Source organism: Acipenser ruthenus, chromosome 3 (assembly GCF_902713425.1).
Source record: "Acipenser ruthenus chromosome 3, fAciRut3.2 maternal haplotype, whole genome shotgun sequence".
Classification (NCBI taxonomy): domain Eukaryota; kingdom Metazoa; phylum Chordata; class Actinopteri; order Acipenseriformes; family Acipenseridae; genus Acipenser; species Acipenser ruthenus.
Window position 1 is genome coordinate 85,141,573 of NC_081191.1, and position 19,235 is coordinate 85,160,807.

At 34.7% G+C, this 19,235-nt stretch overlaps 1 protein-coding gene across 2 annotated transcripts in view; it reads left to right on the plus strand.

Moving 5' to 3' along the window:
• The window catches only part of LOC117435455 (probable ubiquitin carboxyl-terminal hydrolase MINDY-4), a 56,817-nt gene that overhangs the window by 14,370 nt on the left and 23,212 nt on the right, over window positions 1-19,235 (plus strand). For both annotated transcript variants that reach the window (XM_034058610.3, XM_059017963.1), the window contains 2 exons: window positions 18,156-18,214; window positions 18,684-18,793. In XM_034058610.3, the coding sequence (XP_033914501.2) occupies window positions 18,156-18,214; window positions 18,684-18,793 (169 nt within the window). The remainder of the gene's footprint in view (window positions 1-18,155; window positions 18,215-18,683; window positions 18,794-19,235) is intronic.

The window sequence follows — 19,235 nt, forward strand, 5'->3', positions numbered from 1 at the left end:
ATCTGCCGTGTTTTACAAATCCAATTTGATCTCTGCATATTAGTTTTGGTAGCAGTAAGTCTAATCTTTCAGCCACTATCTTCACGTACTGTATATCTTACAGCCCAGGTTTAAAAATGAAATTGGTCTGTAGCTTCTACATTCTAGAGGGTCTTTATTTGGCTTTAGTAAAAGGCTTATTAAAGTCAGCTGTGAGTCCATCCTCCACATTTTTTCTTTTTAAATTCATATCAGTTTTAGTGAGGTTGATTTCATGTTTGTAAAGATTTGAGTAAAATTCCTTAAATCTTTCATTAATGTTGTGGGGTTGTTTTAGGAGATTTTTATCTGGTGAAAATATAGCTGGTATAATTTGGGATGTTGTTGCCCTTTGAAGTCTACATGCTAATAGTCTACCTGCCCTATCACCTATTTCAAAGTATTTTCTTTTCAAACAGAACAAAGCAAATTCTAGTTTTTTTTTTATTTAATAAGTCACAAAGTTCCGTTTTGTATTTTTAATAATTCAGTATAAATCTCTTCATCGCTAGGAGTTGCTTTATGCTTTGTTTCAAGATCTGTCAAAGTCTTAGTGAGTTTGTGTATTTTCCGATTCCTTACTTTCTTTTGGTAAGCTATATAACTTATAAACTAGCCTCTGCTTGTAGCTTTATACACATCCCATACAGTTGCAAATGATTCAGTAGATTCAGTGTTAATGAAAAAATAAATAAAAAATGGTATATGTTGTATTTAATAAAATCGAGTTGTTTAGTCTCCAGCGGGAATTATTTATGTGAAAGTTTGAATGGGAGAAGGATATAGTAATTGCTGCTGTAGTTATTACAGAACCTATTGCTTATATTTATAACCTTTCAATTGAGTCCAATGAACTGCCGAATGTCTGGAAATCGGCTTATGTTACTCCTCTATTATAAGCTGGAAATCCATCTGACTTGAATAATTACAGACCAATTTCTAATTTGTCAATTTTTGGAATCCTTGGTCAATAATCAATTGAAATGTTATTTGGATGCAAATACATTTTTAATCAATATGCAGTCTGGTTTTAGGTCAAGTCGCAGTACCGTGACTGCAGCATTGAAAGATATGGATGACATCAAAATGGCCCTAGATAAGAAATCAACATGTATGTCTTTGTTTATTGATCTCTCCAAGGCTTTTGATACGTTTGATCATGCATTACTCAATACAAGATTATTGAGCGCTGGTATTGGATTGCAAGCTTCTGGATGGTTTCAAAATTACCTTACTAATAGATCACAGATTGATGTCAAATCCTGTTTTGTTAAATAAGGGTGTTCCTCAAGGATCAATTCTTGGTCCGTTATTGTTTATTCTATATATTAATAATATCGGTGACAACATTAAATACTGTAAGTACCATCTCTATGCAGATGATACAATTTTATATTCATGTCATCCCTCTCCTCCTTTGGCAATAAACAATTTGCAGTCTGATGTTGACGCCATTCAACAAGCTTTAATTAATTTAAAGCTTCTTTTAAACTCTAGTAAGACAAAAGTTATGGTATTGTCTGCTATAAGGACAAATGCTACTGTTGATTTAACTTTAGTTACTTTAGGTAACAAAACCATTGAGGTAGTTGATAACTCTAAGTATCTGGGTATTTGGCTGGGTAGTAATGTAATCTCGATTTCAAGGCCCGTAGTGACTATACTCAAATCTGTTTTTCTGTAGTTACAAAAAAATGGCTAATTGCTTGTATATTTCTAGCACAAATTGATTATGGTGACAGAGTTTATAGGTTTGCATCGTCCTTAACATTAAGCAAATTGGATCCCATATATCATGCAGCTTTGAGATATATTACAAATGCAAGTTACAGTACTCATCATTGTGTGTTATATGGTTTGGTTGGCTGGACCTCTTTGGCATTGCGAAGGTTGAAGTACTAGTATATATTTTTTTTTATACAAGGCTATTCTATGTAAGCTACCTCCATATATATATGAATACTTTACAGTCTCTTGCAGTAACTACAGTCTTATTTTGCACTCATTTTTGTATTTTACGGTTCCTATAGTGCATACTGACGCTGCTAAAAGATCATTTGCCTATTTTGCTCCATGGTCTTGGAATGACTTACAGTCTAAACTTAACTTGCAGTCCCAAATAACTTTAGTACAATTTAAGAGTAAACTGCATGATTATCTAATTGAGAGTTGTGCTTGTTTTAAGTAGTTGATTACACCTGTCACTAATTGATTGTCATTAACTGATTGATTGTTCTTATATTGAGTATGACTTGTTTGTGTTTTAAATGTATTTGTATTTATCTATTGTAATATGTTTTATTGTACCTTTCCTCACTTGCAAAATAGTTTTCAGTCTCAATGTGATTTCCTAGTAAAATAAAGGTTGAATGATAAAAAATTGGGGAGTGATCTGAATAAATCATATTCTGAATTTTAGATTCCCAGACATTTGATCAAATATCTTGTGTAACCCAAAAAGTGTCATTTCTAGAGTAACATTTGAGGTCTGGAATAAAATGTATAATCTTTTTCTTTAGGGTTTATTAATCTCCAAACATCTGATAACCCTGCTTCTGTAAACATATCTGTTAGAGCATTCAAAATCCTTATGTCTGACGGAGAAGGTTTATTTGAGTTGTCTAAATTGGGGTTAGAAACAGAATTAAAATCCCCTCCCATCAGTACTGGAACCTTTGTGTAACTGGCAAGTAGTTTGGCTAGCTGAGTGAAAAAGGGAACTGGGTCATTATTTGGTGCATATACATTCAACATTACAGTCGGTTCATTATATAGTATACCTTCTATCAGTACATAGCGACCATCTTTGTCTATGATACTGTTCTGGACTGTTAAGGGAGTGTTTTTATGTATTAGGGCTGTGTTTGAAGGTTCGTTCACTTGCCAGGAATTCAAAGGTAGTTTTAAACCTTTGAAAGTTTGTCAGATGACATTCACGGACTGTGTTTTATTAATTTATTTTTTTCTCTGTTAACAGAAACCATTTGACAGTATGTGAATACTATATAAATCACACATTGAATGTCACTCACATGCAAAAATTGGATCTTTTGATTTGTATAATGCATATTACGTAAACAAAAGTTGTTGTATTAAAATTCACTACCAAATCGTTATATGTAGCAACTCTATATGGTGCCACTTCTGTGTATGGAGCAGGGTATATTGTCCAAAGCACTGGGGCGGTACCTATAGCGGTTGTAGTGCTTCAGTAATGTATGTACTAAATACCTAGTGTACAAGACAGTGTAAGAGAAGTGCTATGGTAGAATATGTTTGAAACATATAAAATATACGCTAACACTAATAATTTTAATTTTAAAAATTGAGCACCATCTGCCCCTCCCCCCTCCAATTTGTGTTATCAAGAGGCAAACTTTTAATTTCTTCATTCTCCACATCGACAGCAAAGCGTTGTATAGCGTAAGCTGTATTGAAAGAAATGTCTCGAAAACCCTCCGTTTGGGATTTTTTTGTTAAATGCCTAGACGACCAAAAAAAAAGTTGAATGCAAACTGTGCAAGCTGCTGTTGATGTATCATGGTGGCACCACCAATCTCCGGCTTACTGTATATATCAATTATGCGTAAATAAACAACATGCATTTTCATTTCAATTATAAAAACATGATTTCTGTTCTATATAACATATTTTTAAACTACATGGGAATGCTTTATTCCATTTATATGGATTACCTGTAAAATAATAGGATTTTCAGTCAAATATAAACAAGTAGCTATGGTGACGTCACCCGTAAATTATGCAAATCAGTACCATCGAAGGTTCAAACCTTCCTTTGCTAAAGCGTTCCGAACCTTTGAAGGTCAAAATGTACCCTTTGTTGCAGCCCTATTAAGCTTTAAAAGCAAGTTTTATTCCAGAATGTTTGACACATGGAAACATGCATTTAATTATGGTACAAGGCAGGGAGCTGCTTTCCCAGGCAACTACTAACAACAACAACAAAAAATACCTTTCTCAGTGGAGTTGGGCAATGTCCCTCCTTCCTGACTTGTATATATCATATATAAAGCAAAAAAAAAAAAAACATTTATATGTAACTTGAAAATATCTAAAAACGAGCACCGAAAATGTAATGAATAAAAACTGAAAAACAGACCCTAATTATATACCATCGTGCATTATTTGACCAGAAATAAACTATTTCATGCTGAGTGGTACTAGTATTTCTCAATAGAGCAAATTGATTTAAAATAGTCTGTCTGCCTATTGGAAAATGCATGTATCCTAACAATGTTAATGTTTTTCTCCACTCTGCCTGGTCTTTTGTGTAACAGTGGCAGACCCCTGCTGGTTCTGTAGAATATACAGTATCTGAGGTTGGTTGGTCATACACCTGCCCAGGAATCTGAATTCAGTAACTCCTGTAGCACTTCCTCAATAGTTTGCAAACACCATACCAGTTATTATATTCCAGATCTAAAAGAAAAATAATAGAAATACATAAATAAATACATATATAAAGAGCAGAGCATTTCCACCTCACCCCTAAACCTTTCCATCATTAAATGCTGAGTAAAGTCTCCTTGGTGCCTAACCGCTCCCATGTCATATATAACATTGGTGACATGGACACAGGTACCAACAAACGTTTTACCAGTTGGACATTGACATTACCAAGATTTTATAGGGTGTTCATATTTGATCCATAAGAAATACTTTGTTACAGATCTGTGCCTGCTATACACCATCTGTTAGCTGTAGTCAGTAGTTACAACTGGAAAGTTTGGAACGCTCAGTTTATTAACATTTTACCACTTGGCTCAAGTTGAGAGCTCCCCTCGATCCTCACATTCATCTAGTTCACTGACTAAACCTTATCTAACTAGCATTTTATTTACTATCTGCCTGTCTGTATCCCTGATATCTTCAGTGTGATCATATCTGACACCTCGATAAGCATTAAGACCCCCCACAACCACAGATATAATGGAAACATCTTTCATTGTTTAAATTGAGAATAAAAGCGCTCAACAACCCATCTGTCACAAACCAAGACTACTACCAACATTGCTATGTTTATTGGTACCTGTGTTCTATGTTACAAGGGGGTGGTTAGGCACCAAGTAAACTTTGCATTCAATGGTGAAATGATTCAAGGGTGAGGTTGAAAATGCTCCGGAATAAAATATACATTTGTCTCTGACATTTAAAAAAATGAATACTTTTATGTTAAGTATTATTATTATTTGCTTATTTAGCAGATGCCATTATTATTATTAGTAGTATTTTTAGTATTAGTATTATTTGATTGGCGCATCCGGTAAAGGCGCTCCTTGTGTAGCGCAGGATGTGCCCTATAGCCTGGAGGTTGCCGTTTCGAGTCCAGGCTATTCCACTGCCGACCGTGAACGAGACCTCCCAAGGGGTGTCGCACAATTGGCCGAGCGTCGGCCGGGTGGGGAGGGCTTATGTCGGCCAGAGTGTCCTCGGCTCACCGCGCACCAGTGACCCCTGTAGACTGGCCAGTTACCTGCGGGCTTGCCTGTAAGCTGCCCAGAGCTGCTTTGTCCTCCGATGCTGTAGCTTTGAGGTGGCTGCATGGCGGGCCTGCAGAGTGAAAAAAAAGCAGTCGGCTGACGGCACACATTTCGGAGGACAGCGTGTGTTCATCATTATTATTATTGTTATTATTATTATTATTATTATTATTATTATTATCTAGGAAGACCATATGAGACATTTTGCTATTTGCCGTGTTGTGGCCTGATCTTTAACCTTATGCTGTCAAAATGTAGTTGTGAACACATGACATGTTTTAAAAATAATTGAAATATGAAACTAAGTAGCAATGTGAAAGACTTGAATACAAGTCATTGTAATCATCTTTATAAAATGTACATTCAGATTTTTGGACAACTAAGATTTATTTTTGTGCAAGCTGCTGAAAAATGTCAGTTTGGCTGCATAGTATATGATTTTTGGACAAAAGTACTGCAATATCTAGAATCCTCATGAAGCTCTAATTTTGATAGACACCTCATACACTGAAAATTACATTTACAATTAGGCATGCTTAAAATTTTAAAGTAGAGCATAGCACACAGTCCTGCTAAAGAATCAAGAAGTGCAGTTAACATATTTATTGCCTGGTGAAATACAATTCAAAGTTGGTGCAGTATGTCCATTGTTTTGTCAAATATTTTCACAAAACAGACATTAAACTTTAAAGCTGCAGTGTCTAGTGCAAAAGCATGTCATGAACAATCACATATGTAGGTGAAAAACACTAGAATAAAAGTTGCTAAATTTAAAATTTTCGCTCCTCTAAAACAAAGGGCTTTACATAATCTATGTAAGTAAGAAATTGCAGCGTCCAGTGTGAAAAAACAACACAAAATAATAAATTAACATCCAAAGTAACGCTATAGAATTAAAATGTTCAATAAAAAAATGCCAGTTACATGCACTTGCAGTGTCTAAAAACAACAACAAAAAAATCTAAAATATGGATTGTAGTGTAACAGGAAAGCGTAATCAGTCAGACTGCAGATCTGATTTGAAACTGCCGAACTCCATGTCTTCGTCATCTGAACCTTCACCATTGATGATGCAAGCAATTGTCTGAATGCACAGATCAAATACTTCTAGGCACTTTTTTCAGGTGAGCTGCGGTATTTCCCCTCAGGCATTATTTCTGCATAGTTATGATTTTTTATTACTTTCATCTAAAAGTGTCGCGTGTGGGGGATCGGCAGAATCTATGTGTGTGTGTGTGTGTAGAGGGAATCATTAAGACTGTGGGTCTTGAAATCTTAATCTTAGCTACTACTTTTAGAATTAGGCTATTTTCAAATTTTTTAAAAAATGGCTTTTGTGTGTTTTTTTTTTTTTTTTTTTTTTTTGGTTTTGTTTTGCTAAAATAAGTCCTGAGTACTTAAGGCAGAATTTATATATATATATATATATATATATATATATATATATAATTACCTGGCACATGATTTATTAAAAGGTTTATCAAGATTGCATGTAAACAATCCCTAGTTTTTGTAGAGGTACATAGTGTTTTGCAGAACAATGTCAAAACTTGGAAGAACAGACCTTTTTTTCCCCCGACAGGCATTTCATAACTTTAAGATTTATTTATTAATAGTGCACACATCAATATACATCAAACGTTTTCCTTCTATTATAGTGGGATACTGTTCCTGTTTAGTAGAAACAATTCCATGCTTGCTGACACACATTTACCCATGGCACATTTGGGGCAGACAATAGTGTAATTGTCTTATAAAGGATACCAAGCCTTTGATGTATTGTTCTTATGAATATTCTTTTTCATGAAAATGTCTTAATGGAAACTAGGTTTCCACTGAAAATCCCAAAGGATATCTAGGTTAAAATCCTCCCTGCGTAAAACATGTGCGCAGGCACATTTTTGTTAGTAGTTTAATTGTTTTGCTTTATTGTTTAATTAGATTTGTTAATTGTTTTATTGTTAATTATCCCCTGCACGTGGTAGTTATTGTAAATTCGAACCAGGTGCAGGGTATTTAAAGAGTGCAGTCAGTCTGCTCAGGGTGGTGTGGTGTGTATAGGAGCCCGCTTGTTGGTGTACACAAGCATAGAAAAAGAAAAAGAAAGGTAGTGTAAACCGGTGTGGTTTAGCTGTCCTGTTTATAGGTAGGTTCCAGTGTTCTGTGTTTTAGTTTAGTGCTCAAAAAAGAGCTAGGGGTTTGTTTTGTTTATTTAGTTTTTTGTTTGCTTCATGTATTAAAAATAGCGCAGCCGTGCTTAAAATCCAATTCCTGTGTCCTGGGTCTGTGTTTTAAAGGGGCAACAAACCAAAAGTGGTGAGGTTCTTTTACAATATATATTATATTTGTGTGTGTGTGTATATATATATATATATATATATATTATATACAGTGCATATAGAAAGTCTACACCCCCTTGAACTTCACATTTTGTTGTGTCAGTTCCTCAGAGTTTCATGCATTTAAATGAGGATTTCTTTCCACTTATCTACACACCATACTCTACACTGTTAAGGGGAAAAAAGTTTTTATTGAGAAAAAAATTATATATTAAATACAAAACTAAAAGATCATAATTGGATAAGTCTCCACCCCCCTGAGTTAATACTTGGTGGAAGCACCTTTGGCAGCAATTACAGCTGTGAGTCTGTTGGGATAGGTCTCTACCAACTTTGCACACCCAGATTTGGCAATATTTGACCATTCTTTACAGAACTGTTCAAGCTCTGTCAAGTTCCTTGGGGAGTGTTGATGGACAGCAATCTTCAAGTCATGCCACAAATTTTCGATTGGATTTAGGTCGGGGCTCTGACTGGGCCACTCAAGGACATTTACATTTTTGTTCCTTAGCCACTCCTCTTGCAAAGTTGCCATTGACCTCTTGGTAGCCTCGCTGATCAGTCTCCTTCTTGCTCGGTCATCCAGTTTGGAGGGACGGCCTGATCTAAGCAGGGTCTTGGTGGTGCCATACACCTTCCACTTCTTAATAATCGTCTTGACCGTGGTCCAAGGGATATTCAAGGTCTTTGATATTTTTTTATACCCATCCCCTGATCCGTACCTTTCAACAACTTTGTCCCAGAGTTCTTTTGAGGTGCTCATGGTTGAGTCTTTGCTTTGAAATGCACTACCCAGCAGAGGGAACCTACAGGAACTGCTGAATTTATCCTGAAATCATGTTAATCACTACAATTTAACACAGGTGAAGGCCACTTAACTTGGTGTGTGATTTTGAAAGCGATTGGTTACACCTGAGCTAATTTCAGATTGCTATTACAAGGGGGGTGGACACTTATCCAATCAAGCTATTTCAGTTTTTATATTTTATTAATTTTCTACAAATTTCTAGAATATTTTTATCACTTGGAAGTTGTGGGGTCGGATGTGTAGATAAATGAAAAAAAAAACACTATTTTAATTCCAGGCTATAAGGCAACAAAAGGTGAACATTTTGAAAGGGGATGTAGACTTTCTATAGGCACTATAATTGCGGAGAGACTATACAATAAAGGCATTATATCAAAAGAATTAAAAAAATACATGCAGCCACATAATGCAAGAACAGGCCTAGCGAGAGGAAATCCTAAAATGCACAAAGAAAATCACCCTATGCGAATGATAGTCAGTACAATTGATAATCCAACACACATAATAGCTGAAATAGCAGAAAAACAACTTAGGTAGCACGTTGAGAGATTACCAAGCTATGTTAAGGATACAACACAATTTTTAAAAAGACTTGAATCAATAAAACACAACCTTCCAGAGAATACAATTTTATTTTGCATGGATGTAAAATCCTTGTACCCAAGTGTCCCTCGTAAAGAAACTTTAGAAGCTTGTCAAAAAGCACTAGATAATAGACTAGATAAAGCAATACCTACAGCAGAGGTACTGAACATGATCAACATAGTTTTAGAAAACAGTTATTTTACATTTGTTGATAAGAATTACAAACAAAACGATGGTACCACAATAGGATCTAAATTAGGAATGCATTTTGCCAGTACATACATGGGGAAATGGGAAGAACAATTACTTAGAAAATCAAAAAGAGAACCTTTAGAATACATTCGGTTTGTAGATGATATTTTTGGGGTTTGGACACAAAGAAGAATCTCTTTTCCAGTTTCATAAAATGGCAAATGAAATACACAGTAATATTAAGGTGGACCTTCGATGGACAAGGAAAGAAATAGAATTTTTAGATAACATAGTAAAACTTGAAGAAGGTTCAATTGAGACTGACCTCTTCTGTAAACCTACTGACATGCACCAGTATTTACACATGTCCTCTGCACATCCGATACACACTAAAAGGGCAATCCCAAAGGGTCTAGGAATAAGAATACGAAGAATATGCTCAAAAGAAAGTGACTATGTAAAACAAAGAAATGTATTAAAAACAAATCTTAAAAAAAGAGGATACAAAGAAAGAATTATAGAGACGGAGTTAAGAAAAGTGGATAAACTAAAAAGAGATGATCTACTAGATTATAAAAATAGAGATAAAAAGGTCAAAAGAGTCCCATTAATAATGACTTACTCTAAACTTTTGCCCAATATTTCTAAGATAGTTTGGAAACACTTGCGGATTCTACATAATTCAGAAAAATTAAAAAAAGTATTTCTTAAGGCCCCAGTTGTAGCATTCAAAAGAGAAGCTAATTTAGGTGATATTTTAGTTCACAGTAAACATAAAAGAATAATTGACAAAATAGGTTCTACGAACATATGCACTAGTAGATGTAAAGTGTGTAAATACATAGACAAACGTAAAAATATAATTAAACATAAGAACACCACATATCCACTAAAAACGAATACCTACTGTAAAAATAGCAATGTTGTTTATGGAATAGCCTGTGAAAAATGTGATGAAATCAAATATGTTGGAGAGACTGGAACTACTTTATATAAAAGAATTCAGAACCACCTTTCATTAATTAGAAATAAAAAAATGAATGAACCAATAGTACAGCACTTCACCAGTCAGGGACATGACATAAATGATGTAAAGTTTGTAGTATTAGAACAGCTCAAATTAGACAATGCGACATATAGAAGAATAAAAGAAAGTAAATGGATAAATAGACTGAACACGATTATGCCAGCGGGACTCAACAGAAAAGAATGAACTAATTAACTTCAATAAATATATAACATTTAAATAAATAAACAAAATTCATTCAAAAGTTGTGCATGCTGATGCGCTGGGGAGGCCAAATCTAGACTGAGTTTATATAAAGTAGTGTTAATTAGAATTAATACAGATTCAAAGATAGAAGTAAAAATGATGTCACAATATATAGAACACCATTACATCATGTAAGAATAAATCATGAATTTGAATGTAAACAATAACAAGTAGTTGTCATGCCGTCAAAAACCTATAAATACCTCCAATGTTTGGATTCAAACACAGGCTCCCTTGAGAAAGATATGTACAACATATCGAAAAGTTGGGCAGCTGGCTCTTTGAGCTAAAAAAAAAATATATATATATATATATATATATATATATATATATAATTCACAGGTATTCCATTGGAATGCATAAACATTTACAGACATTATTATATGAAAACTATTGATGAGGCAAACAATAAGTACCATTCATATTCATGAAAAATGCCTTTGTTAATCAAAAGACCTAATGGCTTGGTTATTTAATGTGTTTCTTTAAAGAATGCATTTTATTAAAAAAACACAACGATGTGTTGTAGATTAAATAGAATGTTCTTGGGTACATATTGTAAAAACAATAGGGATAATTATGACATATAAAGGTGTTGCTGGATAACATACTTTAAAAAAGGTTGTTATTATACCAGTACCATTTAAGAGTGTTTTGGGGAATCAGATGCTGTTTGGCTGAGCTGGAGATATGTGGTGACTAACTCCAACTGGGTTTAATCAAAGCACAAAAATGATTGATCCTGCTGTAGCCTTAGAATAATACCTAAGCTGTTACATATCTGACCTTGTTATTTTGGCTAATTATTTGAAATGTAACTATAATTGTTTTCTCTTGTACCTTAACTGAATATGTAGCTTCAGGTTTTCCAATTCCTTCTCATTCATGTGCAGCAAATTCACCATGACTGTAAATCCACATATGTTTAAAGCAGTGATGTGTAAACCTCAAAGCGCCTAGTGTTAAAGTGTACTGTATATCAAAAACAAGGAGAAAGAGACTTTTCATGTGGAAAAGACATAGGGTATTTCAGAACTGCATGTTATTTCAGTGAAGCATGGCCCTGGCTTGCCTTTATTCACAGGTATTAATTTTTCACTCATATATGAAAATTACCCTCTGAAAAATGGTATTTGATAGATTGCTTAATAACATTTGTTTTAACCATGTATGATTTTTTTTTTTTATTGAAATCATCATTTTAGGTTTTCAGTTTCATTATTCACCAGTGATTGCAGCACATATGTTAGATTGAACCACTGACTGAAGGGCAATATGAGCTGCTGGTAATCCTCTTGTGGCAAAAGGGGTTAACAGTTTCAACAAAATATTGGCTTGACACACCTATCCTTCCCTTGGCAATTGTAGAATACTACAAGGAGACAGAATGCAATAAAAAAATATTTATATTTATATATATATATATATATATATATATATATATATATATATATATATATATATATATATTCTTGACGCAGTCATATTAAACCAAAATGCTATAAATCCTATCGACTGTGTGCCACTAATCCCGTTTAATTTACCCAATAATTTTTTTTATTTTTCAAATTACATCCCACCCACCGCGTATTCATATTCCGTTGTTTTCCATATGTACATCGAGCGAAGTTGGCGATCACTGAGTGCAATAAATTGCATTAGAAATGGATAGATACATTTGCTACACGAGGTAACGTTTGCGGGGACCAGCACTGGTATTTACATTTATTGGATCCGAGGATGACCCAGGCCCCGGTGCATTATTTGTCAGGAGGTATTGTCATACAAAACTTTTAAACCTGCAAAATTGAGATGCCATTTATCTACAAAGCATTCAGAATGTGAAAAAAAAACACAATCTTAAACAAAAAAACAGAAACTTTGCCATCAGCAACTTTTAATGCGCAAAATGACAACTTTCCTTGCTGACCTGGTAGTGACAATCCAAGCCCAGGAATCTCATTAAGTTATAAATGTTATATAAATACTTTACTTTCTACATGTACTTATACATATACACATACAAATTAGTTTCAAAATGCTGTTGTGTAAAAGTGCCTGGCAAGTGGTCCGTGGGAAAAATCCAAACACCAGGGTGTTACCTACATTGAAAAAGGGGTACTGTTTCTGCCATTTCCCCAGGCTAACTCATGTGAAATTGACACACACTACACTTGTTAATTTAATTATTTAAATCTGGCACCAAGCTAAATTTAGAACCTTTGTAATGAAACAGAAGTTCAACTGTAGTTCAGGGTCTATTATGCTTTGATTGCTTAAACAGGTGATACAATACAGAGCTTTTAGTTTCTCATCAAGAGAGGTACAAAACATCCTGTACAATGCGAAGTGCACCTAATATATAGCTTAGGGCATGCAAGATAATGCTTCTAATGTCTCTATGTGAGTGTAGTGCAATATATATATATAAAGTATATATAATATTAGGGCTATCAATTAGCCCTAATATTATATATACTTCTGTGATTAACGTGTTAATTTCTTTGGAGATTATTTTTTTTAAAGCATGTTAATCGCACTCATGTGTCTTGACCCTCTTAGCACTCTTAGCAATTCATTCCCGGTGGCACCATTATATTCGAGCACATGCGACGCAGAGTGCAGTCGGCATTTGCATAGACAGTTAGTCATATAACCAGGGCTGGCATTTGGGGGGGGGGGGTTGTGGGTACTATTGTAGGCAGTTAATATATTCTTAAAAGCAATGCATTAAAGAGAGTAGGGGATAAAGAGATACCTTCGATTGTCAAGATCTTGGTGGGACCTCTACAATAAACGGTGTCCTATTATAATGAACAAACACGTTTTTAATAACGCTCTCTGAAAACGATAGCGAATTTACACGTTAACAAGGTTTATAAATCGTGTTTGTTCAACATGAGCGAATGACTCAATACTGGGAATCTCTTCTTAGATAGATGGCATTTATTAAGCATGCAACAAAATAAGTTTGAAAATCACACAAAACGGTTACACAATTAATGTCACATTAAAAGCATTACAATGAGAACTAAGGTTTAAAACAACAGTTTACCAAAGAAATACTAGTACATAATTACACAATACCTAAATAGATATTTAAGAGTTTTGTAACATAGCCTGGAAAGCAGTCACTTTCAGTGTTCAGTTACCAGCTCCAGGTGCAGTCTTGTAGTTTCTTTGAATCTGAGCGAGCAGGGATCAGCAGTCGGGATAGCGCAGAGGAATAGAGCAGGGGCATAGAGCAGGGGCTAGAGCAGGAGCAAGGAGCTAATGTTTACAGTCGGCTTTTATACTTTTCAAACAAAGAGATTATTTGAATTTCCCGCTGCATGCTCCGATTGGCTATTTTGTAGCTGAATGGGCTTGAAACCTTGATTGATTGCTTCCCCCTTCCTCTGTCTGATTAGTTCATTATCATATTCTGGAAAGGGGAAACTTTTAAAACGTGCATAACTTTTACTAAATAATTCTGATTTTATTCTGAACTCCCGTTATTTTACCATAAGAAATTACATTTCTTTAGAGACCAAATATGTCGGGTTGTGACTTTGGTTAGACATTGCAAACAGTTTAATTCTCTTAGGGATTTATTAATAAAAACGCTTGCATCTTGTACTCATAGTGGTATTAAATCAATACGATGTGAAATTTGTCTTAAATCTCTAAATCTTTAAGCTATTTTTCTCTCTTTCAGACTCCTATGCTAAACCACCTTTCTCTCACTAGAGACGGGTTTGATTAGCCTTTTGTTTCCTGAGTGCCTGATGCATTCAAGGTGTTAGGTTGATCGTTATCGCTAGGCAAAGCTAGACAAATTAGATTAAAGTTCATTCAATGTAGATTCCTGTTAATATACAATATCATAAGTACATAAGAAAGCCTACGACATTTGCAATATATTTGTGATGACAATGTCTATAGAACCTTCAGGGTTCAAGGGACGCAACTGCACATGGGCTAAGTCTTTTGGAGGGCAGTTTCAGTCAGTTTCTTTTTTTTATTTTTATATAGGCACCATCTAATCATAAATTTGAAAATTAAACCATAGCAAGGTAGTATTTGTGGACTGTTAACCCTTTGCGGTCCTATGTCGGACCTGGTCCGACATTGCAATTATTCCTATCCGGTCCATTGTCGGACCCTGTCCGACATCGTCAAAAAACGGGTTTCTAGTCGTTTTTCTTTCCGGAAAAAGCCGAGAAAGCCATTCAATGGCCGAGTGGGAGCGACAGGAGCCGAGACAAGCCGATAAAAATAAATAAATAAATAAAAGGGCGTATCTCATGAATAGTCATACTTGCCCCTGGCATCACATAGGGGCGGTCATAAGGAAACAAGCTGGCTGATACTGCATCACCGCACAGAGACTATTACGGACATTTGCAGAGCTTTTATGAGATATTATAGTAATAAAATAATGACTTTGTTCGCATTATTGAGGAGTTTGGTGATAAAACGAGTGATCAGGAGATGATTGAATCGGTATGTACGACTATTATTATTATTATTATTTATTTCTTAGCATATGTGAAAGCGATAGCGAACGAAAAGGTGGTAGTGACTCTTTGTCTCTTTATGCAAGGCATTGATAAAAATAATAAGAAGCAGTCTTAGTAATAACACTAATACAGTAATAAAATCATTATCTCACATGACAGTTGCTGTAAACCAATTACAAGTGCTGTTTTTGCTATATATCATTGTTTTCTACCACTGCATTCCATTCCACTTGCCAGAAAGGAGGAGATGAAATACAGTGGTACAACTGATATATAATAATTTATCATCATTAACATTCTTTGCCCTTTATATTCACACTAAAAAAAACATCCATCAAATGGCCTTGATCGCTGACAACTTGGTGTGAAATGGTCCGAAACTTACCAGATGAAGGTCAACATCTTTATATTGAGGTATTACAGTGTTGCAAAACTGGAAAGAAAACCATCTGGTATTCTGAATCAAATAGGTCTAAGAAATGACAGCATAAGGATTTATTGTGTTATTTTTTTACCTTGACCTTAACTGTTAACTGTTATGAATCAAGAATTAATAGATGGATCTTGAGCTCCCCTGAGCCAAAACAGTTCATAAATCATTTTTTATGTGAATGTATTTAACAAAATAATCCCATAACTGGTTGCGTATTTTCATTCATTATTAACATCTCAAATGTCCAGTTATAGTACATTTTTATTTGTATTTTAAAACGTGATGTATGGTATTACACGTGGTTAAAGACATCTCTGTTTGCAAGGCACTTTCAGTTAGTGTTGCACTTGCTTGGTGGTTTCACCCCTTCAGTGGCTTCTTTCTTGCCATTAGCAAGCCAGCTGCTTCTCCTATCAACTGAAATGCTATCATTCAATAACATGATTTTACTCAGAAGACACAAAGTGCAGGTGCAAACAGATAACCCAAGAAAAAGGCATAGAAAGAGCTTTTTAACCTAAGTCAGTACCAGATATCATGTTTTATAATAAAAATATACGTGTGCTATAACATGTTTCTTTCAAACCTGCACACTTGAGACCTATTTGGTTTAATGAAGTGCAAAACAGGTAATATTTCTGAAATTATTTTGTTAGGTACAATTACTTTAAAATCTGCTTATTGCTAACAGATAATCAGTTTTAGTAGGAATTCCAGAAACTAAGCAAAAATTGTGATCTGTGATCATTCTTTCTCTTTTCAATTATGTTAAGGACCCATCCAATGGTTAGTTTCATACTTGTTGCTCAATAAGATCTGTATTTCATTTTGTACACGAACTGACAGAAAAAAAAGACTATAAGCAAAATTCAAATAAATATGTATGTAAATTCGTATGGCACGTCATAATCCACAGTGGTTCCCAACCTGTGGTCTGTGAGTAAACTCCAGGTGGTCTGTGTTTATAAATTAGTATATATTACAGCTCCCTTTGATGCAATACCAAGCATCGCCTTCAAAGCCGCCATTAACTGAAATAGCTTTCTAATGTGAAACAAATACTAACTAAATAACTTACACATTATGATGGCACATTTGTCTTTAGCCAAAATTATTTAAAAAAAAAAAAAAAATCGTGTAAATTAGCATTCACGTAAATACACATCTTTCTAATCTGTGCTCATTCTTCACTGTTCAGTAGCACAATGCATTGAATATTCCTAAATTGGTTGGAATGACAATAATAAAATATGCGCTAGTGTTGCAAGCGATATAGGAATATACCATTATTTCAATACGTTTTTGGAGAGGTTAGCTGCATATAAAGTTAATGTGAAACAAAAAGAGGCTATATTTGTAGCTTGACTTGTGAACTGTACCATAGTGTTAATGATCAGTTTCAGCTCAGTGTTATTATATGAGTTTATTCAGCCAGGTTTAATATCTCACAAACACAACTTATGCCAAAAGGAAATTCTATTAACACCACTTCTGGAAATAATGTGTAATCTGTTCTTGACGGTGTCATCATTAACCCAAATGCTATAAATCCTATCGACTGTGTGCCACCAGTCCCATTTAATTTTCATATCACAGCCCACCAGAAGTGCTATGTAACATCCTGTACACTCTCCAAGTATGTTTTAATTTTTCAAATTGCTTCCCACCCACCGCATCTTCATATTGTAGTGTTTTTTATATTACATCGAGCGAAGTCTGCGACTCAGTAAGTGCAATAAATTGCATTAGAAATGGATGGATTAATTTGCTACACGAGGTAACGTTTGCGGGGACCAGCACTGGTATTTACATTTACTGGATCCGAGGATGACCCAAGCCCCAGTGCATTATTTGTCAAGAGTTTTTGTCAAACAAAACTCTTAAACCTGCAAAATTGAGACACCATTTATCTACAAAGCATTCAGAATGTGTAGAAAAAATAAATAAACAAAAGATACAGGATTTTTTCCATCAGCAACTTTCAATGCACAAAATGACAACATTCCTTGCTGACCTGGTAGTGAAGATTCACGACCAGGAATCTCATTAAGTTAGGTTTGTTATATAAATACTTTACCTTCCACATGTACTTATACATATACACATAAAAAGTAGTTTTGAAATGCTATTGTGAATGAATACGAGGCAAGTGGTCAGTGGGGAAAATCCAAACACCATGGTGGTCCCCCACATTGAAAAGGGTTGGGAACCACTGCACTAGACCTATAACAGTGGGCTCCTGTGTAGCTGGCTCGTCGTCCTGGAAGGCTGTGATGTGATTGGTTTAAATTTAACAAGTTACGGCTTTTTGCTTTTTAATATCAGGACTATTAACTGAAAACTCAATTCATACATGGAGTGTTCTACATGTTTTGAAAAAATTGAATTGGACTTTCATTTTACTGTGTGTACTCCAGCATTCACGTTTAAAAGGTAGGTAAGTTTTCACTAACATATTGAGGTTTCTTAATATATTAATACTTATTTTAATTTAAATTTTTCAGAAAAAAATCTACCTCAAGTCCCAAAGCGGATGTTCTTCAAATGAAGTTAATGAAACTAGGTATAATCTTTACTCATATATTTTTACAAGTTGGTGTTTAAATGAGAGTGACAGATAATTTAATATGTATAGTGCACGCCTTAAGTGTCATTGTGATGTATATCTGTAGGTGCCAGGTAATCGAGAGTTGAATATATAGTGATAGACTGTAGTAGAATAATTTAGCTTAAAAAGCTGCACAAATAACCAGGAAATGTGTAGCATCCTAATCTTATCTGTGATCCTTAGAACTGGAGCTGGGAGAGGAAACCCATACAAATGATCTACTGTTTCTCACCAATGAAAGGGCCACCACCACAGGAGACTATGTCCATAACAAACACAGGACTATTATGTTAAGAGGTTGTCCATGAATGAACATAGACCCAATAATATTACTGCAAACAAGGTTATTTATTAAGAAAATGTGTTGTAAATATTACATTAACCAATGTATTTGTTGATTTGAGTTTTTTTTTTTCATTTGCAGATGATATCAAAGATGAGGAGGAGTTTTGTGAACTTAGCAGAGTACCAGTTTTTTCCAGAGCGTCCAGGCTCAATGTAGATGCACATCCCATTGACCTTAACCTTGCAGTAGTAAGAATATTTAGATTGTCTTGTCATTATTTTCTTTTAAACGTATTATTTTGGGATCACTGGCACCTGGGAAGCTTGAAAATGTCTGAAATGTGCAGAGGAGTTCTCTAACTTGAAATCTTTAACTTTGTTAGTCTCTTAAAAGCTACACTATTCATAAACATGCCTGTCATCAGCTGATTAACCTCAGAATACATGTACTATCAATTATTCTAACAACATTGACTGACTCTTTTCACATGAAGTTATCTTGTCATAAAACCTGGGGGTGAAAGTCCAGGCCCCCATGCTGACTGTTGATACAAGAAAGAGATTACTGTTACAACTGAACATATGCAGCCCACTGGAAAAAATAGTGTGATACTGAAGATCATGGTTTCTTTTGTAACCAATGTCTATATTGTCCAAGCTTTCCCCCTTGACTAACCAACAGCTAAGGTTA